At 31.8% G+C, this 26,096-nt stretch overlaps 3 protein-coding genes across 3 annotated transcripts; 2 read left to right on the plus strand and 1 right to left on the minus strand.

Annotated features, from left to right (window-relative positions):
- Positions 1–728: 728 nt before the first annotated feature.
- Positions 729–11,393, minus strand: LOC111035160 (tubulin glycylase 3A-like). The gene is made up of 3 exons (XM_022316683.1): positions 10,757–11,393; positions 3,653–4,017; positions 729–2,994 (listed from the first exon to the last, which is right to left on the minus strand). Exons 1-3 carry the CDS (start codon positions 11,142–11,144, stop codon positions 1,438–1,440), a joined length of 2,310 nt encoding a protein of 769 aa, XP_022172375.1. The 5' UTR covers positions 11,145–11,393; the 3' UTR covers positions 729–1,437.
- LOC111035159 (cytochrome P450 4C1-like) lies at positions 5,736–9,291 on the plus strand. The gene is made up of 7 exons (XM_022316682.1): positions 5,736–5,932; positions 6,175–6,369; positions 6,515–6,761; positions 6,842–7,136; positions 8,556–8,632; positions 8,704–8,893; positions 8,963–9,291. The coding sequence occupies exons 1-7, from the start codon at positions 5,736–5,738 to the stop codon at positions 9,289–9,291; spliced, it is 1,530 nt and encodes a 509-aa protein (XP_022172374.1).
- Positions 11,394–12,108: 715 nt separating the features above from the next.
- On the plus strand, positions 12,109–15,830 carry LOC111035165 (deoxyribodipyrimidine photo-lyase). Its single transcript, XM_022316688.1, has 8 exons — positions 12,109–12,315; positions 12,578–12,733; positions 12,790–12,916; positions 12,978–13,103; positions 14,334–14,695; positions 14,773–14,971; positions 15,031–15,223; positions 15,352–15,830. Exons 2-8 carry the CDS (start codon positions 12,626–12,628, stop codon positions 15,755–15,757), a joined length of 1,521 nt encoding a protein of 506 aa, XP_022172380.1. The 5' UTR covers positions 12,109–12,315; positions 12,578–12,625; the 3' UTR covers positions 15,758–15,830.
- The last annotated feature ends 10,266 nt before the right edge of the window (positions 15,831–26,096 follow it).

Consider the following 26,096-nt stretch of genomic DNA (forward strand, 5'->3'; position numbering starts at 1 on the left):
CCAAAAACCCCGGGCCGTCCCTAGGCCGGGGCGAGAGGGGCTGACGCCCCGGGCCCCGCGCCTTGGACTTCTCCCTTGGGCCCCCGCGCTCATGAAAAATCCTAAATTTTCTTAAAATACAACGGTTTACATAATATAATACATTATTACATAATATAATTTGAATTTGTATTAATAATACATATATTATTAATTAAATGAAATCAAGTGCGAACTACTTGTACAGAAGTACCAAGTACAGTATATGTATATGTTATGGCCAATGTGGTATTTTTTAAACAACTAATATTTTTTTTTTTTGTTATTCCATCAAAATGTTCGTAATATAATATAATATGGTACATGAATAAAATTGATAATGATTGTTTTTAAAAAAAATCAATACTATAAATAGTTAATGATTATAATTTATAATAATAATAAAAAATAATATTAGCTGGTTAAAAAAAATATTTGTGGTTTACATTGCCCGGGCAGGACCACATGTGTACATTGCCCGATATTCCACATTTATTCCTTGTCTAGTGTATAATACTAAGGGATTCTACTTAAAATTCCGTCGAACAAAGTACGGTAAAAAAAAGTCCTACGAAAAAAAGTCCCATAATTTATACATTTATTTATTTATAACTTTATAAGTATACATTTTTCAACTTAAGTCTTAAATCAATATTATTGGTACAATAAAAATTAAAATATTAAATAAAATATGACATTATAATTTTTTGGTCAGATTGATATAATTATTACTAATTTTATTACTAATTTGATTTCAGATATATCCTTAACCTATATTAACCTGTGTCCTAATATTATGTCCCACTTGAATTAAAAATGCTTCAACACTTAACTGGGAGTTATGAATTCGCTTGCACAATGTTTCATGCCTGATGCTTTTTTGGTTCATTCTTGATTTTTTCATGGTTTGTCCTGTACTGCTTAATGCTATTTTTGCCCGATCGGCTCCAATCTCCAGCTTGTTTTTTTTAATTAGCACCTATATTGTTGGATGACAATGACCTACCAAGTATGTGAAGAGACTGTTCCATGTTTCACATATATTGTTAGTTCTGTCGTTCTGTGTTCACTATTTAATGTTACTTCAAAGACATTCCATTTTTAATATTTCAAAAGAAAATAACTGACATGAAAATATAAATATACATTTTAAAAAAACACTCATACTTGATTGTGAAAACGATGAGCCCAGGATCTACAACTCAACTCTTTTTTTAATAAATTATATTTTTCAATGATGCAGTCAAATTATTTAAAACAATATTAAAAATAAAATAAAAAATTTTCGATATAAATGGTGGACCGCCCTGGACAGTTCTGCCAAGCTACACTATAGTAGTATAATAACAATAATATAATAATATAATAATCATACATTCATACGCATTTAACGGTCAGCACTTCAAAAGCTGAGTTTGGTCAGACGTCACCATTGTTGTTATTGCGGTCTCTGCGTACAATAGACTTGCAAATCCTTTGCATAGACGAGATTTTGGTCTTGCACTTTTTCAACAGCTTCAAGCCCCGGGCGGTTTTGGGTGGGCTGCGGACACAGAGGTCCCTGTTTTCGGACGACCCAAAAATCAGCTCCGAACTCAGCTCCACGTCGTCCGCTGAGCTCACTTCTGCGTCGTCCGCTGACACCGCCACCTTCACACCGATCGTCTGTGAAGACGTCTGAGGTTGGTCCTGCACATCGTCCGCACTGATCATTTGTACATATGTGCTGATGGAATAGTCGTCGCACCAGTGATGATAGCGATGGGCGTCACTGTGGGAAACACGTGTGGACATGTGGCCGCCCGGCTGGTTGATCTTCCTGGCCAGCAACTTGTACGCGGTGGACGTAGGAACAGACTCGGCGAATGGCCGAGGCGCGTACGCAATAGCACCGACCGGCATCGAACACTCGTGCACCATGTCGAACATGCCTATCCGGGTGGCCCGCTTACGGCCGCTGTCCACCAGCATCTTGGCCACGCCACGCGCTACGCTCCGTGCTACGATGGCCATTGGCGCCGTCCGGTCACCTTCCCTGTTGCTGCAGTCGGCGTCCAGACACGGGTCGTCCGACACGATGTCGATTAGCCACGGCCGCGTATCGTCGCCCAGGACGAACGTGCCACGGAATAGTTCCAAGCAGTTAGGTCTCAGATCGAGCGAGCCAGCCGTAGCGGCCGTGGCCATCGCCGACACCACGGACCGTCTAACCGCCGAGTAGACGTCGTCGTTGATGCATTCACCGTCATCGCTCACCGCCACCCGTTGCTGCTGCTGACGTCGCTGTTTCTTCTGCTGCTTACCCGTTTTCTTGCCATGCCGTATAGTCTCCACGAGCTGCTTGAGGCCGCAAGTCAGAGCAGTCGGCCGCAGCATCCCGTGTAGCCCACCCGACTTGAGCCGATCGAAATGCCCAGCCTGGGTGGCGCCCCGGTGCAGCGAGAACTCGTGCGGGTACGGTTGCACGGCGCACGTCCGGTGCAGCCACACACTCAGCCGACTGTCGAGCGTCGAGAGCACGATCCACGTGTGTACGTCTGACTTGACGTTATCGCGCAGCAGTGGCGTCTCGATGTACTTCTGAACGATGTGGTTGGCACCGCCCACCCGCGCGCAACGCTCTACCAAGTCACCGATCTTGTTCAGCATCACGGGCCGGCCACTCTGCAGGGCCACCGTAGACTTGACAATCCACACGTTCTCGTAACCATCCATCGCCGTCTGCGGCCTCGCAGTGGTCAGCTGGTCGACCAACTGGCCACTAGACATCGCCAGATAGCGCAGCGCCGCTTCCTCGTCGTCAACCGCTGCCGGCACTGTGAACTTCCGTCTGTCGTGTACGATCTTGTAGTAATGTTCGAAAAACTTTTCCCAAGCAGCGCCCTTCCCTGGAAACGACGCCGACCTTAGCAATCCGCCGTCCGTTAGGTATTGGTGACATTTAATCGAGGCAAAGTTAAGTGCCGAAAGAGGAACCTGGGATATCATGATATAGAACAATTGTATTGTCAAAGCGTTTCAAATAAATTAAAGGTAAACGATTGATTTAGAAAATGTTTAAGTGATCGTGTGTAACATTACAGATAGGTACTAAAAAGGAAAACACAATTTGTACGCAAATAATTTAAATTTTATATATATATATTTGCTTTGAGTATTTAAATTTAATACAAACATTACAGTAACTTTTAATCAATAACGAAGTATAATCGACACTTACTGCGCAGCAAAGCGGTTACCTACTCGACTGTTTTAAAAAAAAACTGTGTGAACACAAATAAAATATGTTCTAAAACTAAAAAACATCAACCCATGAAAAATAATATTCAAGGATAATAAAAAAATCCGTGTTCTAAATCACAGAGATAAGAAATGATAAGATCAATTTTGTACTAACCCAGCAAACAATAAAATTGGAGTAACAAAAAAAAACGAATACCTAAAGCGAGAATAATATATTATCTGAAAATTAATGAGAACTAACGAAATCGTTAAAAAACCATCTATATAAAACAGTCAACCAAAAAAATTGTTACCTTAAATGGGAACTTGTTTAATTTAACCTACAACAATTAATTATTTCGGTTATCGGTTTACTTAATACAAAAATAAACAATTTTGCTGGTACACTCACCTGACCGTTTTTGGCGCACATGGTGTCATGACCGCCATCCACGAATGCCCTCAGTAACGACACGCAAGCGGTTAGCGAGTAGTCCGCGACGAAGCTGTCCGCATGAATACCTTTGGGGCACGCCGGGTACGCCCTCGGATAGTGGTTGTCGAATTCGGATTTTCCAGCCAGAGCATGGCCACAAAACTTCAAAGCGGCATTTGCATCCCTCGGGAACCTGTTGACCACGACATCCGGGGGCAGCGTCATCCAGTTGACGCCGCCACTGCGCGCGTCCGTCCACACCAGACCAGACTCGTAACGTTTGACGACCACTTTGACGCGTTCGACGTTATTGTGCAGCGATATCACCTCGACGGTGGTACCTATAAATATAATATGACACGAATCGATCAAGTTGAATAAATTAAAGTTTTTTTAAGCTGAGATTTATGTTATTATAGGGTAAAATATTGTTAAAAGTTTTGATGTCAAATATATATATTGTACCAATAATGTATTTAATGTCTATCAAAAACAAAGCTGTTTGAGAACTTTAAAAATACTATCTACATTTTAAAAATATAATCAATACTGTTATCAAAAATAAATAGTTTGGTATATTATTTTGAATATTGTAGTTATGTATTTTCAGTATATAACGTATTTATTTCATATTTTATATATGAATGTATTACTGTATTAGGAATAAAACATAATATGACCTATAACTATGACTTATTACTATGTTTATTCGTGTGTGCCCTTTCCCCTTAAACAAATTAACTATGAAATAGGGGCAGCTTAAAATAAATTTGCTTTGAGCGTCCAAAAATCTAAGCTCGTCCTCGTGTTGAAGAAGTTCAGAAAAATAACAATGTGCTAGTTATATTTGGTATACATGTATTCAAGTACAAATAAAACTTGACGATCATTCCATAATATTTCATGTATTTTTTAATGATAGGAACTTAGAAATTATTATGAAGTGCAGTGTTCTGATAAAACAGGAGGCATAGATATTAGTTTTTAAATGTTAGATTGAAATTTGAAATATTTTTTATTTTTGTTGAATGTTGATAGACTCTTTAAAGCAGCTCTCAAGTGGTGAAAAGTATAATATGATAAACGATAAACAAATAATAATATGTTTAATAGTTAAATATTTGGTAAATTAAGTAAAAATGCTGACACAAGAATAAAATATAATGTTTTAACTGTTGACATATATGATACATTAACAGGTCGCGTGGACATACAAACATATTATCAAAGATAGACAAAAAATAGCAACCGAAGCAAAATCATAAGTTACCAAAGTAGAACCTTATGGTATAGCCTACCTAAGCGGTGGGTTGGTTTTTGATTACTATATTCTGCCACTACTAGCAACTACAACACAATATTCGGGCAGAACTTTTCAAGTGTCTAAAAGTCAGAATAGTTCATGTAGAAGGATTTTAGTTCTATTAGTTTTTACGTCTATGTTTAACTTTATTTTAATTTGTGGGTATCAGTTTCCTATATTTTTATTTTTCGAAACGTTTGTAAGTTGATTGGTTTTATATTTATAGGTAGGTAGTAGGTACTATATAATATGTGTAGACCGTAGGCGTTATATTATGCGTTATATTATGTATACGTGTAAGACAACATTTAACCAAACTTAATTTATTCTATAAGTAACCAAAAAAACATGCAATTGTATTAAATCTCTGGTTCACACTTTAATTTATTAAACATAATACCTAGGTAGCTAAATTTATTTACCACCTGTTTTTGCCAAATTGCAAAAAACTTAATCAAAAAAAATTAGAATATCTATAATAATAAAAAAAATATTTCATTTTATAACTTAACGTAATATATTTTATATTTAGGCAGAAAATACACACCTAATTGTTATTTAGGTACCTTAAGTATGATATTTAAATTTTTAAGGCATGTATAATTACATGAAAAAAATTCCGAAACAAATTTGTTTTTAGTATATTGTATTCGTTTATTAATCTGTTTAGGTATCTCAACTAAAAATCATATTTTACAATACTATTACAATTAAAATATAATTAGAACAAAATTTTAATTTGTTTACAGATTGAATATGGAATATCTAACTTTTACTATGATTTTTTCTATACTAGTAATAACTTTAGTAATGTTAATACTTAAAGGCAGAAAGAATAGAATATTAGCGAATCGAATACCTGGGCCAAATGGATGGTTTCTTGTTGGTATATTACCACTGTTCTTACAAGGACCAGAACAATTATTAAAAAATATATTAAGAGAATACCGAATGTAAGTTTAAATTTGTAATACAAATTGTATAATAGTTTTAATATATTCAGACTTATCAAACTTTATATTGTTCCATCAATATGAAAACACAAATATACAATTTGATGACTTACAATTACTGTGGGTTACTGTGGGTACTATACTTTTGGTACGTAACCAAAATTAAAATATAAGACTAGTTTTATTGACATGCAATTGTACTGTGTATATAATTTTTAAATGTTTGTTAAAAATTGTTTTAGATATGAAAAGCATATAGCAAAATTTTGGCTTTTTAATAATTTATATATTGTACTTACAAGACTTGAAGATATAGAATTAATTCTTAGTAATCCGAAGTTTTTAAGAAAATCCAAAGATTATATGGTTTTACAAGAGTCTATTATGGGCCAAGGAATATTTTCCATCGACGACATTGGAAAATGGAAAAATAACAGGTAAATTATAAAAATATTTGAAATACCATACAATAATTTAATTTTCTAATTAACTAAAAATGGCAAAATAGGGTTTAACTAAGTTATTCAAAGTTCAACCATTTGACAGAAAATAATATATTTTTTTTTATCTATATTATTTAAGAAAAATTGTAACTAAAGGTTTAAATTTCTCACCTATAAAATCATTTATACCAATATTTTACCAAGAAGCAAACGTGCTTGCCGAAATACTCCAAGAAAAGTGTTTAAAATCAAATGAATGTAATATAAGTGGTCCTGTTAGTATGGCCACAATGGAAATGATCGGAAAAACAGCTTTAGGTGTAACATTCAATGCTCAAACAGGTGGCTGCAATAAATTTGTTGAACATCTACAAACTGCAATGCATGTATGCTATCATTTTTTGTGGGATACATATTCAGTTATTCAATAAGTTCATATTTTTTAATAATTTACCGCTCATTTTAGGCATGGGAGTATAGAGTTACACATCCGTGGTACTTGAACAACACATTATTCAGATTTTCGTCAGTAAAACGTGAACACGATAGAAGTCAAAAAGTCATAAACGAGTTGACAGATGAAATTATAAAAAAAAAAATCATTGAATTAAACCAAAATATAAATAGTTGTGAGAAAAAAATACAAAGGGATAATGAAGACTGTTGTCCAAAATCAAAAACAGTGTTAGAAATTCTTTTAGGAAGCTCTCATAAAATGGACCACGAACAAATACGAGACGAAATTGTGACAGTTATGATTGGTAAATATCAATACACATTAAAATATTTCGTCTAATATCTCTTATTATCGTTCCAACTTCCAATGAAATCATCAATAAATATTTGTAATATATTAAATACCAAATTAGTTCCACAAATAAACATTTTTTATTCAAATTGAAATTTGAGTTATTAAATATATTGAGTTATTGTTAAATAATGGACATATTAAATAGTAATATAAATATACAATCACAACAAAAACACTTCGTCCACTATGTGTAAAAAACGGCTAAGTAAAAAAAAAACAAATCTTTAAGCACTATAAAGATGTGATATCATAAATAAGTTCTTAGTAAATTGAATTAAAGTATATTTATTTTGTTTCAATAATTAATTTACTTGGCGAGAAATTATATACTTTATATAACGGGGCACATGAAATACCTAACGTGAACAAAATAAACAAAAGGCATTCGAAGTTCATTATAGGTAATTTAAAATATTTTAATAGACATTTCTACTCAAAATATTTACTCGCCAAGTAAATAAATTATTGAAACAAAATAAGTATACCTATTCAATTTACTTAGAATTTATTTATAGTGTTTAAAGATTTGTTTTTTTTATTAAGCCGTTTTTTACACGTAGTTGGACGAAGTGTTTTTGTTGTAATATCACCGGTTTTTGTACATCAATAAATTTTTGTTCTGATTTTTCCTCTTTAGGACTATAGAAACGTCTTTACAACCACTAGGCTTCTCTCTATATTACTATTTATTATTTGACGTTTATTGTCTATTTATTACATCAAAACCAAAGATTTGATTCTTTTACTAAACTTGTTGTTTTTTGAAATAAGTGTACTTAGTTAAATTTACTCCAATTTTTCAGAATTTTTCTGATTTTTTCCAATTTATGAAGTAGTGATTTAAGGCTGGTAGTACTTTCGGTATACCGGTAGTAAACAAATACCGGATACCTGCAGTATCAACGTTTGAAATACCGCCAGCCTTATATTAATTGATTTAGTAGATAATTAGTTGGGCCCGGTTAAAAAAAAAAAAAACATTTACACTGTTTAAATGGGTAACTCCTGCTTCGAAGTTCGAGATAATATACACTGTTGTGCTGCCAGTATACTTTTTTTACTTAGCTCGCGCCACGACCGTGATGCTGGATACGCTCTAATCTATGCTCTTTTTTTTATTTGCTGTTAATTTCTGTGCCATTACGCATTAATTATTAAAGGAACATATATACTTATAAACTATAATATACAATTATTAATTATAAATACATATATTATAATATATATAAGTACAATGCACACTTATGATTTGTTGACATGATACTTCAAGAGGATTTGTTATTAGATTTTGTTTTTGCATAATGTATACAAACATTATAAGCCAAATGCCAAAATAAAATTACTCAAAATAATATTAATGATATTTCAGGAGGACAAGAAACAACTGCTATGGCGATCACTTGTACTATTTTCATGTTAGCTCATCATCAGGGCATACAAAACAAGGCACAAATTATATTTTACTCATAGATATTTAAATTACCCACATACCTATAATTAATTTAGTTAAATTGCAGGTATTTGAAGAATTACAATCGATATTTTTGAAGGAAGATCCTAATAGACCACCTACTTATAAAGATTTTCAAGAAATGAAATACGTCGAAATGGTAATCAAAGAGACATTGCGACTTTTCCCTCCGTTGCCATTTCTTGGAAGAAGATTAGATAAAGATATGAAAATAGGAGAATACATATGCCCAGCTGGTAATTTTAAAACAAATTACAAATATATATACATAATATAATAAAAATATGTAAATTACAAATGTTTAGGTGCTGCGTTAGTTATTTGCCCAATATTTTTACAATCAAGTCCATTGTATTACACCGATTCAGAAAAGTTTAACCCGGACAACTTCTTGCCCAGCGCTTGTGGTAGTCGACATTCTTATGCATACATTCCATTCGGCGCAGGACTTAGAAATTGTATCGGAATCAAATATGCTATGCTTCAAATAAAGACTGTAATTTCCACACTAGTAAGAAAAATGAAATTTTTCCCATCTGACAGATGTCCTACACCAGAAGACCTAAGATTAATGTTTTTAATGACACTTAAATTAGTTGATGGTTGTTACGTCAAAATCGAACCACGGACGTGACTAGCATTTAGTAATTTAGAGAATATTCATCAAACCAGTCCAAATGCTCAGTTTGAAATTAATAGTCTATATAGAACTAAAATAAGTACTATTGTAACAATTATGTTTCCGTTATTATATTATGTTATAACAATAGATTAACAATATCACAATAACATGATGTAGATATAAAGAATATCTACATATTATAGTATTTAACGTTTCAATTTATTCAACTTCCACTCTAAGCAGTTTTGTATATGTAAATAAATTGAGTTATGAAAATATATTTAAATATTAAAATGAATTAAAAATTATTTTTCTTTTCGTAAATATGTATACATAATTTTTGTTGGTTAGAAATATCTTTTGAGTAGGTAGGGTGATAAGATCAATTGAACGGCATAAATCTAGTTTAACTCCTACGAACGTATATTTCAAAAACAAAAAGTTTTTAACGTAGGTACAGTTACCACTTTTAAACGCTGACGAGAACGATTGCGATGGTGTAATCAATCCGAATTAGTAGGTCAAACTTAATACGCAATACGCCAATATAGGTATAAGTAATAGGTACCATGTTTATGACATTAATATGAGCATTATGGGCAAAAAAATGTAGAAACCACATACCTACCTGTTATTTTTTTTCTACATAACAAAACCCAGTATTCTATTTTATAGATTAAACCAGCACACATTAATAAATAAATAAAATATATACTTTTTATGGTTTTCCTACTTTAATTGTTGGCTTTGTAAATCGCAATGTACAGTGTATTGATATAAATGAATCGTGGAAATAAAAACCACGGAAGTAAATCCCAGAAAAATAAACGCACCAAGAAAAAAATCCCACGGAAAAAAATTAAATATAAATTTGAACACATGTATACTCATCTACTCCTAATTAGTAATTACCGTGTGGCCGTGCACCTATACAAAATATAATATATTTTAACGAAAATACAAACCGATCTGGGGCTCGTTAGGTTTTTGACTACAGGTATTGGGTATATTTTTTGTTGACTAAATGGATCATAATTTATTTGATCAATATAGGAGGTCCCGGCTGAACTGAAATTTGAATATATTCTGTAGGTTCATATTCAGTTTGGTGTTGATATCTAGTGTGATATCTAGTTACCTACACATTATGTTTATAATACATTTTATAATCGAACATAATTGCTTGTTGATAATAAAAAGGACATCCATCATTGCTGTCTATAAATTCAAATTATTTGATGACATTTTTTTACCACATTTTTAACTCTGACGGTACTACATTCCAGTCAATCTTTAATGAGCAAAACTTGATAATGAATTAATACAAAGTTTGTATTGTTAAAAATCGTAATGTATGTTTTTAACAAGCAATAATTAACTGCTTGAAAAAATGGTCAGGGGGTAATATATTATGCACATCAATCCCCCCCCCCCCCCAAATACATTGTACTTATTCAATTCAGTGGAAGGTACTCACCGCTTCGACGGAAACAGTCGTCGGCGACGGTAATTTTGCCGATCCAGCCGTTTTCGATCAACGTCGTCTGAATCTCGGCAGGCATCTTCGCCACCGCGGTAAATATGTTTCTCTTTCTGATCGCCTGGTCCAAGGTTCCTACCAAGTTCTTGCGGCTGCCACGACGTGACTTTCCACGCGATGACTTAACTTTTGAGCCCTTGAAATGCTTGGACGACTTTTCGCTGCCAACGTCCGAAGTGACAGCGATAACAAACTTGACGGTTTCCGGGCCACCGGGTCCGACCGAATCGACCTTTTGACTCTGTTTGGTTAACTTGCGGCATACACCATTGTTGGATCGCTGGCCACCGTTTTCTTTAAGTTCATCGTGGTTATTACAGGCCATCGACAAGACGTGTCCAACTCAGTCCAAATCACTAATTATGTGTTTAGTGTTAAAATTTGAGAATAAATTTTGTGTTTTCTGTTAAAAATTGTAATACGAAAAATGTAAATAGTACGTAGTTAACTATAACAAATATATTATGTTATGTTCAGCCGTAAAGATGGCAACGATGTATAGAAAAAGGGGGAACAGGTAACCGCTCTGTTGTATAGTAGATGTCGAATAATGTGCACATCATTGAGTAAGTCACTGAACCTTTGTGTAAAATTTGAACTCAATTATTAATCGTTGCATACGAAAAACAGTTCTAAGCGAAGACCTATATAATTATATTTTATGATATATTTATATTGCTATTGTAGTAATTTATTTTACAATCATAACTCATATAATACGATAGTCGATAGGTTGGTTGAATTAATTTTTGACAAAAATAAATCGCGTATATTAGGTAGGTATAGAATTGTATAATATGTCACAAACCAAGGTATAATCTAATGTTGATACCAATATCCCTTGTCACAATCTAACAAGTTACCAAAATATTCAAGATTTTCAAGGAAGAATTTGGAGTGTATCGATACGTATCGACAATCGAGTCAATTTTAAGCGTTCAAGAAGTTCCACATGCAATGTTCAAGCGATACGTACCGACCCATATCAGACTCAAACTATGATAAGAGTCGGTGCGTAACTATTCCATATCGATGAGTATCGAATTTTTCTTCTTGAAAATCTTGATTGTCTCATCAGTCATCAATAAGCATATATTTTTAATAAATATTGTACTTCGTTATTAAAATAACCCCTCAATATTTCGAGTAAATACAATTTAATATACTTCCACGGTATCAACCAATTTCATCTTATTTCCTTATCAGCGGTAACCAGTGGTTAGTAGATTCAAAATATAATATTGTAAAATCAAACATTTAATTAGGTATTCCCATGATATCATGTGTATTCAATATTCATTATTATTGTAAATCAGTGTATTACTTTTACATAATTATTATGATTTATTTATAAATCATATTATCATAAGCAAATACGAATTAATATAGATCATAAACTAACTAATTACAAATTAAAATTATCTGCTGTAAAAAATCTCACTTCTGAAGAAAATATTCAACTAGTAACTAGGAAATAGGAATATAAGATACAAAAGGTATGTAATATTAGTTACCTATTTGCTTATTAGCTTGAAACTAAGTAGAAAATTGTTAATTTTTATATTTATAAACCTAAGGATTGTATGTTTCATTATAATATAAGAATGTTGATTAGAGAACAATAAAATTGCACTTGATATTGACAACTTTGGATGATCAAAAATAAATTTTATGAATCCAGATACTACTGCTTGATTATGATATTACTGTAAATAACAAAATTTAACAGCTAAAAATGAATGATTTTATTTTCTTTAGTATACCTAATACCATTATTCTGTGATAATACCTTCTTAAATAAGTAAAATGTCTGACAATTCACCACCTACCAAGAAATTGAAGAAAACAAGTTCTGAAGTTGGCACTTCCAAAACCAGTAACTTCTTAAATGATATAGCATCAGAGCGTAATAAAGTAAGCTAATTCTGCAGTTAATTAGTACATTATTATAACAAAATTCATATCTACAGACAGCGCCTTCTATAATGGAATTTAAATTCAACAAGAAACGTGTGCGAGTGTTATCTGAACAAAAAGAAGTGCCTGAATGGGCTGAAGGAGTTATTTATTGGACTTTCAGAGATGAACGTATTCAGGGTAAATTAAATATTTAATGTAATTTTGTGTATATAATATTCTTTAACTACATTTTTTTCAGATAACTGGGCATTACTTTATGCTCAAAAATTGGCAATCAAAAACAAAGTTTCATTACATATCACATTTTGTAGACTAAAACAATTCTTAAACTGTAGCTTACGGCATTATAAACATATATTTCAAGGTAAAAAAATGAATTTATTTTAATACAAATTGGTTTCTAATGAATACTAAAATTATTATCAATGTACTTATAATAAATAATATACACGGTGAAATCCCAAGCATACTCATCCCCTTTTTTCCATCAATAATGAATAATTCAGTTAAAATTTATTTTTGAATTCTTAAGATTTTTTTGTACTGCCTAGGAAGTATCCTGACGATACTGGAGACACTAACATCTATTTTTCAAATAAAAACACCCCATTACTGATGTAAATTATTTAGCTACTATTTGAACTACTAGAATTTTAGTTATTTAATTTTGTGTATTACAGACAGATTCATGATAATAAATCTAGTAGATATGAGGGCCAAGTTGACCTGAAAATATAGTACATTTATAATTTGCAAAAATGGTCCAATATAATTAACACCAGATTTAATATTATATCTATTTAAAAATTTTAAGAACTTTTATCTTAAGTTCAAATATTTTATTTATTGAAAAACTTCACAATTTAATTTTTATAATATTTATTTTATAATTTATTAAAACAATTCGGCAATACCATTGGTTATATTTGTATCATTGGTAAACATAGCCATGGTTTTGTATAATGAATAATCAATTACCGCTCAGGTACCGTTGATACCTGTTGATACCCCAAAAGTATTTAACTGAATTTACTTCATGTAAAATACAATTAGCATATTGTTTAAAAGTAAAACTTATCATTAGATGGTGAAACTAAATAAAAATTTGGTTATACTTTTAATACTGTGCTTTATGTAAAAACTATATTGCTTCTTTAAGAGGACAACATACCCGCATGTGTTGTCTCCGTCTTGCACATGTACGACATACCAAATTTTCATTCACCAGATTCATTAGTGTGCTGTTAGTTTTGATATTAAAGTGAATTGGCCTATTATAAAATTTAAAGGTACCTAGGATTATTATCTAGGGCCCCATGAAGGCTTTTTTGATATTATTATTTTTAAGTGAATTATGATCTTTTTTAAACTGTACATTATTAATAAAAAAGCTATGTGAGGCCCTAGATAATAATCCTACCTTTAAATTGTATAATAGGTTGATTCACTCTAATATCAAAAATAACAGCTCACTATTAAATCTGGTGAACGAAAATTTACTATATTGTATTTGAACACATGCTGGTACAACATCCTCTCAACTACTACTGAAACATTATATCATAATATATCACAATTTTTTTTTTCTTAATAGGCTTGGAAGAACTAGAAACTGAGTGTAAATCACTAGATATCCAATTTCATTTTTTAATTGGTTGTGCAGCAGACATACTACCAGATTTTGTAAAGAAGCATAAACTTGGTGCAATAGTTGTAGATTTTATGCCTGTGCGAGAACATATGACATGGGCTAAACAATTAGCTGAACGTGTTGGATCTGAAGTGCCAGTTATACAGGTAGATGCCCATAATATTGTACCTTGTTGGGTAGCCTCTGACAAACAAGAATATTCTGCAAGAACAATACGAAACAAAATCAATAACAAATTACCCGAGTTTTTAACAGAATTCCCACCAGTGATCAAACATCCATTTCCCAGTACATTTAAAGCTAAGGTATGTAGTGTAATTGATTAGCTTAAAACATTTCAAATAAAACAAATTATTTTATGTTTTTAATTTAATGTTATTAGCCAACAAATTGGGATGAAGCTGACAAAACCTTAGAAGTGGACCGTAGCGTTATATCTGTGCCAGGTCTGAAGGCTGGTTTTAAAGCTGGTATGAGCGAATTAGAACTGTTTCTGAAAAAGAGATTGCCAAAATATTCTACAGATCGAAATAATCCAGTAAAAGACGGTCTTAGCAAACTGTCACCTTGGTTGCATTTTGGTAAGAACATTTATTAATATTAAATATTTTAATGTATTTAACACATTTATAATTTTCAGGTCAGATATCAGCTCAAAGATGTATCTTAGAAGTTAGTAAACTATCAAAACAGTACCCGGAGAGTGTGGCAGCTTATAGGGAAGAAGCAATTGTTCGAAGAGAGCTCTCTGACAACTTTTGTTTCTACAACCCAAAGTATGATAAGATTGAAGGTGCACCAAACTGGGCTCAAACCACCTTAAACGAGCACAGGCAAGTTCTTTTTTTTTATTCTACAATAAATAATGTTTTTTTATACATTAATCTGCTTAATATTTTTTATACATTAATCTGAGTCATAAATTATAATAAACATTAAACATATTGTGTATTTTGTTTAGAAAAGACAAACGAATGTTTGTGTACACTAGAGAAGAGTTGGAAAAGTCACGCACACATGATGATCTGTGGAATTCTGCACAAATACAGTTGGTAAAGGAAGGCAAGATGCACGGTTTCCTTCGCATGTACTGGGCTAAAAAGATACTGGAATGGACTGATACTCCAGATAGAGCACTGGCCGATGCCATTTATCTCAATGACAAGTATAGCATGGACGGTCGCGACCCAAGTGGTTTTGTTGGATGTATGTGGTCAATATGTGGTATTCATGATCAGGGGTGGAGAGAAAGAGAAATTTTTGGAAAAATTAGGTATATGAACTATGAAGGATGCAAGAGAAAGTTTGACATAAATGCTTTCATAGTTAGATATGGTGGCATGGTTCACAAGTATACTAAAAAATAAATTTTAAAATGTTATTCACATATAACATTCAAACAATGATTTTTTTTTGCATTACTTTCATTTTTTAGATATTGTATATCTTAATTTAAATTTTAACATCACAGTATTATTTTTACATGTTTTAATATGCAATTTACTATTTAATTATTATGAATACTTTACTTAATAAATTATAATTATTTAATTTTATACAAAAATGGTATTTTATTTTTCATTTTGTTTACCTTGTCAAGTATTCCTGTGTATTACTAAAAAAGCATAAACTAAATAAAAATTTACATTAATCCGTGGCTTCTGTGTTTTTTTATATGAGAAATTAAAAAGTTTAAGTTCATTCTTACTTTTTAATTTAAATGTCATTAACTTAATTTGTAACTTCACCAATTTTTATTGATATAAACTTAATAAATAACAAGTTACTTTTAATCAAATCCAAATTACATTAATTTAAAAATAATTAAATAATGAATATAACAAAATTATTGTTAATGATGTATATTGCATAAGCATTTACTTTTTTTTTTATACCGTTATAACTGGCTATTTATATATTTAAACAAATGTTATAAGTTAGTTGTAAGTTTCCATATAACTATTAATTATATTTTTTAAATTGTTTTCTATCAACTTAACTGAATTAAAAATTATCAATAAATTGCCCAGGCTTGTAAATATGTTAATTAATAATAATCGTAGCATTCCTTATTAAATATCTACTCCTAGATTTGCCCCTGAATATATTGTACCTATACAAATCAGAACCATACTTAGGTATTTTTCACCTAGATACCACAAAAAGAAAACAATTTTTATAATACAATTAACCTAAATGTAAACTTTCTTCTTAGATTATTTCTCAGAAAATTCTTTAATATAAACCATCATCATTTTTTGTGAAGGATAGATCAATTGTAGCGTTTGATCTTACTAAGCAGCAGGGGTTCTTAACCTTTTTTGGGCCATGGACCCCCTTCAAGTAAAAGGTATAACCACGGACCCCCCCCCCCCCAATAAATGTAAAACCAAACAATTCAAATGAATTGTTATAATTTCTTTTTTTTGACATGGACATTTTACTGAATTATCAAAAAAATAAAATAAAGAAGTGTGAAAATTAAAGTGAATATTATAATATGACGGCAAAATGTAATAATATCATAGTGTTCTATGTAATATAACGCGGTAAAAGTCGGAACACTCAAAACACGTAATAAAATTCAAAGGCACAACGTTCAATACAACGGTTATGGGTCAACTAATAAGTAATGGGTTTCCGTAATTATTGGCATTAGTTAAACACGAAATAATGACTGGTTTACCCCGTAATATTGTCTATCGATAGGAGGAACACGAGCAAGACATTGTTATTGTTATCTTATTCACGTTTTCCGAAATTGTACCATTATATTATTGTACATCGATAAGAAAAATTAAATAATTTACGGTTGAAATTTAAAATGTATAAAATAAATTATAAAATAATTTCTACTTCAACCGATAATCTTGATTCATATTTCATTTAATAATTTGTATTACTCTTGCATAAATTAAATTTTGTATGAAAAAAGTCTGTGGACCGCCGGGTAACCATCTACGGACCCCCTAGGCATGGGCGCCGACTATTGGGGTGCTGCGGTGCTCGAGCACCCCATGAAATAAATAAAACATATAAATATTTAATACGTTAATATTATACATTTACAATACATGTAGAAATAATAATTTTCAAATAATATATGTTTTGGGTTTTTTTGTTATTTTGGTTACTTTATAGTAGATCCTCAAAAAATAAACACATCCATTATAATTGAATACTATGGCTCTGATTTCGATAGGACAAAATTAGAATTGCATCGCAATATTATGTTAGATGTCGCTAAAGCAAAAAATGTAAATATATCATCAGTGTCAGACGCAATCGATTTTTTAAAACAAGATTTGGTACCAGAAATTGTAAAATTAATTAAAATTATGTTAACCGTACCAGTTTCGTCGTGTACTGCTCAGCGTTCTTTTTCTGCTCTTAGGCGTTTAAAAACATTTTTAAGGTCAACAATGACGCAAATACGGCTTAATGATGTAGCATTATTAAATGTACATAAACAAGAAGAAATAAATATTGAAAATATCGCTAACAAATTTATAAAGACCACCAAAGTGACACAAAATACCTTAAAAATTTGTAAAGCTATTTTAATTCATTAATTATTAGAAACTTAGAAATTTTATAATACAATAAATTATAAATACATAAATTTCATAATACAATTATGTCATAATAATTCATTTTAATTCATTATTATATACCTATTACAAAAAGATTATTTTTGCTTATTTGTATTTAATTTGTTTATATTAGGTACATAGTAAAAATATACAAAAAAAGTCATTAAACGAATTAAAAAGTAATGCTTTGTTGAATTTTTTGCTTATTATATACTTCAATCATTTTAGGATTTAGGGCACCCCATGAAAATTGGAACACCCGGGGCCCATGCCCCTAGGGGTCCATGGACCACCGGTTAAGAACCCCTGAACTAAAGCATTAATACTAATATGATGATATTAAAAATTACAAAATACAAAAATATAAAATTGATGGTAGAAAATAAATTAATGGCGTTAATGGTTATGACAGGATTACATCAATAAGTTTTTAAAAAAAAACCTAACAGACCCTCTCACCCCTCACTCCCCCCTCCTACCCTAAAATTATTGCCCAGACATAAATAAAAAAATTACTTATACTTTCTCAGTAACCACAATAACCAACCCACTGTCCACTACCACATTTTAGCAATGATACAGTTGTCACACAATAACCCTCTTGTGCTGTCACTGGTATAAAGTTCAATAGTTGTGAAATTGTACCTACAGTAAGATATTCAGGGGCGGACTGGGCCACTGTGCTACTGTACATTTGCATCTAGACCAGTGTCATATTATATTCATCCGGCTGGTACAAAATAACCCAATGTGTATTGAATTAAAAATATTTTTATAAACCGATAATTGTCTATTTGTATATAATTTTGATTCCCTGAGTATTACGTAATATGCTAGTCTATGTCTACACAATATATGATATATCACTGTGCCTTTTCTGTGCTTTTGATTCAACCAGATGTACATCAACATATTTTCAGTCCAGTAATTTAGATCTTTTGGCTGGTTGGTTAATGGTAGAAAATACAATTGATGAAATTGGAAAAATAAATGTTGATACAATTGTTGTTGTATAATTATGGAAGATAGATTACCATTAAAAAGTTATAGACATAAGATGCGCAATTATGATGAAATGTGTTCAGATGGTCCTATTACAAATCCTATTGATAAGTTTAGAGAACAAGTTTTTCAATGCATTATTGATCAATTAAGAAGCAGTTTTATTGAAAGATTTTCAAGTAATAGAGAAATTATAGCTGATATATATTACCAAAGAATTTTCAATATGCAAAGAATAACAATCTACCAGAATCAGCATTAAAAATATTATCAAAATTATCATCCCAATAAATCATTAGAAATTAGTATCTGAATTGAACAATTTCTCAAAAATATATGATAAATTGATAACATTGCAAAGCCTCTTAGTTTAAATACTTCATCAAAAATGTATAATGATGATGATGATACTTTTCAAGATAATGAATCATTTTTTTCTAAATTGGGATAAAATGGATTCAGAAGTTAAAAGTAAAATATATTAAATGTCTTTAAAAATTAATATACCAAATACCAATTAAATATGCATTCACCATATTGTAATTTGAATGCTGCAGTTGAATTTGTTTTAACACTCTCTATCACACAGGTTAATTGTGAAAGAGCATTCAGCAAGCTTAAAATAATTAAAAAATGTTAACGCTCTTCATTAAATCAAGATCATCTAGAACAATCATGCTAATGTCTATAGAAAAATATATATTAGATGCTATTGACTTCAAAGAAATACTAAATATAGTAAAAAAAATTATTGATGAACCAGATGTTATTACTTATTGGTGTAAGAACCAAAGTGTATCCATATAACATTATTTATTTTAAATATTTTAATATCTATGTTATAATTATATGTAAATGTTATTCATTAATAAATAGTTATTTTACTATTGTACTATTTATTATAGGTGCTACAGATGTATTTTAAGTATGAACTGTTATGTTAAATATAATTTGTTAATTTGCGTAGAATTTTTTTTTATTTCTATAAACAATGTTTAAATACAAATTATTAAACAGTGGTTTAAAAACTGTTATTAAAAATTTTTTTTGGAAACATTAGTAAAAAAAAAATTTTATTTTACAATGTATATTACATTTTAAGAAAAAATAAACTTAAATCACAATATCCAAATATATAAACATATTTTATTTAGTTGATAAATTTAAAAAGTATGAAGAGGTAAAATTTTTTTGAACTCTAGGTGTTCATGTGCGGTAGGAGCCGATTTTTTTTTTTGCAGAACAGCGAGCCGATTGATCCCAGTCTGACCCTGAAAATATTCCTACCTAGGTTATATCAAATTCATATGTACTGTTATGTATATGATTATGTGAAATAAATATTATTATTTTGCTAATCACGATTGTTATAGATTCAATTAAAATGTATTAAAACATAAATAAAAACATGGTCAGCTCTCGAGGGAAATGAAGAACGTCCCCCCGCAGGGACTATAAAATCGTCCCAAAGTTACGGAAAATAGAATAGCCAATTCTCGCCCACGAATTCAATCCTACAGCTAGAATACGTGAGCCTGAGCACGTGTATTAAAAACGATCTGGCGAGATTTCAAATCGCCTCCGATCTCATCCTAGGGTGGTCGCCAACCGAGTTGTCGGAGAGTGTGTGACAAAAGCGAGAAACAAAAAAATTACAACAATATCAATTACAAAACATAAGACAAGCCGCCGAGAAGTTGCACAAAGCTTAGTAAACTTTGCATCGTTGCCGAGTACCGACCAGTGGTGACCACCAAACCATTTTATGCATCGGTAGCAGCTGCTTGTACAACTGTATGATATAATATATCACATAGGCATCTGATATCACAATAATAATATTGTCCTTGACGGGCTTGACAACTTACTGTTTACGTGCCCGGATTATAATATCATTATCGTTACGGATGCACGGAAATAATAACAATAATATTCTGTTCACTGCAGTTATTGCGATTTCAATATTATCAGTATAGGTATTCCTTTACACACACACAGTGATATTTAAACTGACCTCAGCTGCATTTTCATGGGTATTATTGGTTTCTGTCTTCGAACCACGAGGTCCGTGATTCGGAGACTGTAGGTCGTAGGAACTTCGAGAAACCACCAACAATTATTGTCAATCACATATTATATGAATAATACAATAATCTTAAGAAGTGGAACCGTCTTATAACCATGCCATGCTAGTAAGGTACCTATAATAATATTAACGTTAGTTATCATAAGTTTTAACTTCAGGTGGCATATAACTCGTGTTCAGTGGGTTCCGCGGAAGTCCAAAGTTATTAGGGAACAACGATGATTTTTTAATTTTACTATCCAGACTAAACGGTTTGCATGTACTAATAAACAGCTCTTTAATAATAAAAATGGTGAATAAGTTAAAGTATTATACATACCCGAACACGTTAAGTTTTAAAAAAAACTCTTCGTTGACCAGGTAGCAGCATGTAGTAGATAGTAGATGGTTCATATTTATTAATTATATTTCAAAAATAGTCGACGAACCAGTAAACCACGTGGTCAAATAGTATACATGCGTGAATAGTGAATTCCTACTCTATAACAGGGTGGTCCAACCTTTTGTAGTTGGCGAGCCAATTCACACTTTCAAAACACCCAGGACCGGCAAGAGAATGCTTGCGATTGTGAATGTTTAGGAAAATCAGCAGAGAGCAGTCAATATTATTAGACGGCGATAAGGCCGACTTCCACGAAATTATACGTCATATTACAATGTTATGTTATTATAATATTGTGATTTTTTTAATATAAGTCTTCTACGGAGGCAATAAAAAGCTCCGAGGACGGACTATTCCACTCTATAGTTAGGCTGGTCAAACGTCCCGTATTATACGGAAAAGTACAGTATTTCAAAAATCTGTTCCGTCCCATTTTTTTTCAAAATATGTAAAGTAAATTACGTAAAATTAAAAATATAATCTTCATCTACCCATCTGTATTAAATATCAATAAAGTAAAATAATATTGTTTTTACTATATTATTATGATGATGACCGATTTGTATTTTGTATGGATCGAAATATCGAATTCGATTATTCGAGTATAAAGTTATTTTTGATCTTCGTCATAATTTTTCACAGCCCTCATTGACCACGACGCGCGACGTCATGAATAACGAATAACCCACGGTGACGGTAGAATATAATAGTATAATATTATATTGTAGATAATTTATACGTGTATAATATTTGTACGTAGGTAAATGATTTCACTTGTAATTTCAGTCTATGAAATATTTATAAATTTTATATTTTTTCAGTTAAATGAGTTAACACTCTGGGTTTCATGATTTTCTGTTGATAAATATAACACTTTTGAAACATACATTCATCCGGCAAATATTTGCCTTTATATTATTAATAGATAATAGTTAATCTTAATTTATTCTTAATACTAATGAATACCAAAAAATGTTTTTATAATTAATTGTAAAATTGTGATCAAACATCCCAAAACAATTGATTTATTATTTTTGTAGGTTACATGATTTAATTATCATTAAGACATTAAATGTATTGGCATTTAACTAAAAATAGATATTTATTCATAATAATCAAATTAAGTCCCATATTTTGGTATCTATTTGATATCTGGTCACCCTGGTACCCTACTATAGTGTTAAGTTTAATTTGATGTAGAAGTGCCAAAAAACTTACCTTCAAAATATTTGACGACAAATAATATGTCACATGTACCTATACCGTTATTAATACAATAGTGTGTCCATGGCGAAATAACTTATTATTAGCTTGTTATGTAGCCATGAATGTGTCAGTAGCGTAGGGATGATTTTCTTAACTAGGATCACTCATAAGTTTGGGAGGTATGCTGATACCGTGAGTATATATAATGTAACATTTTAGATTTTTGCAGCAACTTGCATACAAATCACAAATTTTAGTACATCGTATAAGTCTTAAGAAAAACGTTCGCAAAGTACTAAAAACATTTTAAATTGTTCTGAAATGTTGAGGATTACTCCTACTCACCCTCCTCGACATTCTCGACTACGTAATTTTTAAAAAAGTGCCCGCAAAAAAATTATTTTTAACCGCCCTCCTTATGAGTAAGCTACGAACTGACCTCATGCGTCGGTGTCGGTTGTGTTGCCTGCTCTCGATGTACGCTTGATCTGTGCGCAACAATAATACAAATTAAAAGGCGATAATAATATTGTAATTAATTCGTCGACGCGCCCGCTGTATTGGGCCCAGTGGTACCATTTCAGCGGGCCTTACGAGGATCCAATGTTTTCTCGGACGTGTCTGAACGGTACGGAATCGACAATAGGTACGTCCAAATCAGTCAGTGTCAATTATAGTTCCAAACATTTTGAAAAGTCTGGTTTTCATCGTTCGCGCGATATCTCTATATTAAGTCTATGCCGCTCACCGATACTATAAAAATTGTAGTTGACCTCTGCACAGCAGCTGCGGTCGTATTTCCGTGATGTGCTTTCGGTCGCCGTTATATAAGAGACATAAGAGTGGGCGCGAATATAGTAATACACTAATACAATAAATATATATGCATACGCGATGATATATAGTATATAATATTATATGCTGACGCCCGAGAAAACGTGTTTTTTTGACAACAGTCCAAAATTTTTCGGACGCGCGCGGAGACGGATTTGTTCTCCCCTTCAACCCCACATCCCCCCACCCTATACACACACATCGCAGGCCAGGGACCACCGTCAGTTTTTTTTTTCGTCCAATTTGGAGCTATCACACATGGAGAGGTGAATACATACACGTCGCAGCCGTATACAATTGCAAATGTATGTTCCGTAAAGCAATGACCTGCACTGCTCGCCAAGACTATGTACCTACCTGTCCTATCTGCCCTTCCTACCTGTACACTACTCGCATGTACCAACACATATTATAGGCATTAAATTTATAACATAATATGCGTTTTGAACAGGCGCGCGCGCTGTATAGTGCGTGTCACTATATATATATTTTTATACTATGTACATGTACACACGCGAACCTATTGTAATCGAGCACGAAGGTCACCTTCGTCGTATAAGGCATACACCTCCTTTACTAATCGTGCATACAGGGTGTGGGTCACTGTGTTTTCCAGTGCACGAGTTTACAGCTATAATTTACCACACGAAATATTGTATACCCTGTATATGATACGAGTAAACGAGTTATGCATACAAACGAGAGCCGCAGAAAACCGTCAAAACGCTGTGGCCCACTCCGTATATGATAATATATATGCATATTATAATATCATATCATATAATATAATAATTAATATTATATATTTATATATAGGCGCCTCCTAGATAGTCCGGTCCATCTGCATCTCCGGACACTGCAATGCACACGGATTATTATAATATAGTAATAATTACGTGAAGCACCGCACATCGAATGCTGATATTACTTGGGTGGTATAGCTACAGGTAGGTAGCTGGTATAGGTAAGTTATGTAAGTCGGCACGTTAAAAAAATTGACACATAAATCGAGAAAGTAAAGTACTTATAAGTTATATTTGATATGCTAAAAAATAATCAAGTCGACATTTTATTTTTTTCTAGAAAGATATTTTTACTCGTTTCTATAACAGCCAATAACCGGATTCATATGTGGCCACCGTATTGCAAATTATGATACAGGCGATAAGTGCCTTAAGGGTCGCCATTGACAGAGGGGTCATAAGACTACTTGTTCATCTCGTAATATAGTGCAACCTCCCCTAACAGCCAATAACGGACGTTTTTTTGAAAACCAACTACAAACTTTCCACAATCTGAACCTTCTGAATAGCGGTAAAATAGTTTGTAAAACTCGTACACCAGATTATTTCGTTTAAAACTTGCCTGGAAGTCGCGGGAATATCGATCGGCTCATCGCACAGACATACACACACACACACACACACACACACACACACACACACACACACACACANACACACACACACACACACACACACACACACACACACAGGAATAATATGCATACAATACTACCTATATGAAATACCGTTCCATGTCACGCCACTTTGTTTATAGTTGACAAACGGAATAATATAATTCACATAGACTCAAGCGTGCCCTTCAAATCGAAAATAAAAGTGCATCTCGTTTAGTGATAGGTAATTATGCAATTTAGAAAACAAATAGTTTCCACAGTAGTGTACCCGAAAAAAATCGTAGGTGGCTTAAATTATTTAATAGCGGTTAAAGGAAAACAAATTAATAATTAACATACTACATACACACTACCATTAGACAATATCGGTTACCTAAGAATATAAAATAAAACGCTGAAAACATTTGGCTTTAGGTACCGTATAATTGTACATAATATGCACCGTTCGGAAAAAAACATAGATACAATATTATAAAGAATTATAACACACATGAATCAATTCCATCGAATATTTACTCGTATGTATAATCTATTTTTTATTTTATTTTTGGTGTTATTGTGTTAAAATAATTCGAAGTTAAGACAGTTAAGTGTACTTGCAGGTAGAAGTATTTTTTCATATAATATTATGTATTCTAGTCGCACATTCAGGAGTGTATAAATATTGCCTAGACTTTACTCCTCGTTTTCATGGTCACTTAAATATTATATCGTACCACAGAAAATAATTGTTATGACTTATGAATCATTTAATTTAAGTACTAACCTGTTATTATTATGTTATTACTTTATTAGTGTAATTGTGCAAAGTAATAATAATATGCATTTGCAGTATTCGCACTGGTACGACAAAGCAATAAATATTTATGTAACGTAACTGGCAAAAAACATAAACAAATATTTTTGTTCTGTATCTATAATGGCTCTTAAAAATTATTTGTTGTTTGAAGACTTTTCCACGAATTTTTATATTGAAAACTAACGCGACTGAAGTCATAAATTGCCACTAGAAAAAAAATATAAACTTTGACAAAGCTCATCCCAAAACTTTTTTTCAATAGTTTATAAATATACTTTTGTTCTGCGTTTTTGTTTTGTTGATTACAAAAACAAACATTTGTATAATACATAAACTACGGATATAATTTATCTTAACAATGGTTTTCGAATAAATAAAAAGGAA

Source organism: Myzus persicae, unplaced genomic scaffold (genome assembly GCF_001856785.1).
Source record: "Myzus persicae strain clone G006 unplaced genomic scaffold, MPER_G0061.0, whole genome shotgun sequence".
Lineage (NCBI taxonomy): Eukaryota > Metazoa > Arthropoda > Insecta > Hemiptera > Aphididae > Myzus > Myzus persicae.

Bases quoted from the DNA above. Each gene is read 5' to 3' on its own strand.
- LOC111035159 (XM_022316682.1), top strand. From the start codon at position 5,736: ATGGAATATCTAACTTTTACTATGATTTTTTCTATACTAGTAATAACT. The intron at 7,137-8,555 runs GTAAATATCAAT...ATGATATTTCAG, and splicing joins AATTGTGACAGTTATGATTG to GAGGACAAGAAACAACTGCT. The intron at 8,633-8,703 runs GCACAAATTATA...GTTAAATTGCAG, and splicing joins ATCAGGGCATACAAAACAAG to GTATTTGAAGAATTACAATC.
- LOC111035160 (XM_022316683.1), bottom strand. From the start codon at position 11,144: ATGGCCTGTAATAACCACGATGAACTTAAAGAAAACGGTGGCCAGCGA. The intron at 4,018-10,756 runs GTGAGTACCTTC...TTATATTTATAG, and splicing joins CGACTGTTTCCGTCGAAGCG to GTACCACCGTCGAGGTGATA. The intron at 2,995-3,652 runs GTGAGTGTACCA...ATGATATCCCAG, and splicing joins TGTGCGCCAAAAACGGTCAG to GTTCCTCTTTCGGCACTTAA.
- LOC111035165 (XM_022316688.1), top strand. From the start codon at position 12,626: ATGTCTGACAATTCACCACCTACCAAGAAATTGAAGAAAACAAGTTCT. The intron at 12,734-12,789 runs GTAAGCTAATTC...TCATATCTACAG, and splicing joins TAGCATCAGAGCGTAATAAA to ACAGCGCCTTCTATAATGGA. The intron at 12,917-12,977 runs GTAAATTAAATA...CATTTTTTTCAG, and splicing joins CAGAGATGAACGTATTCAGG to ATAACTGGGCATTACTTTAT.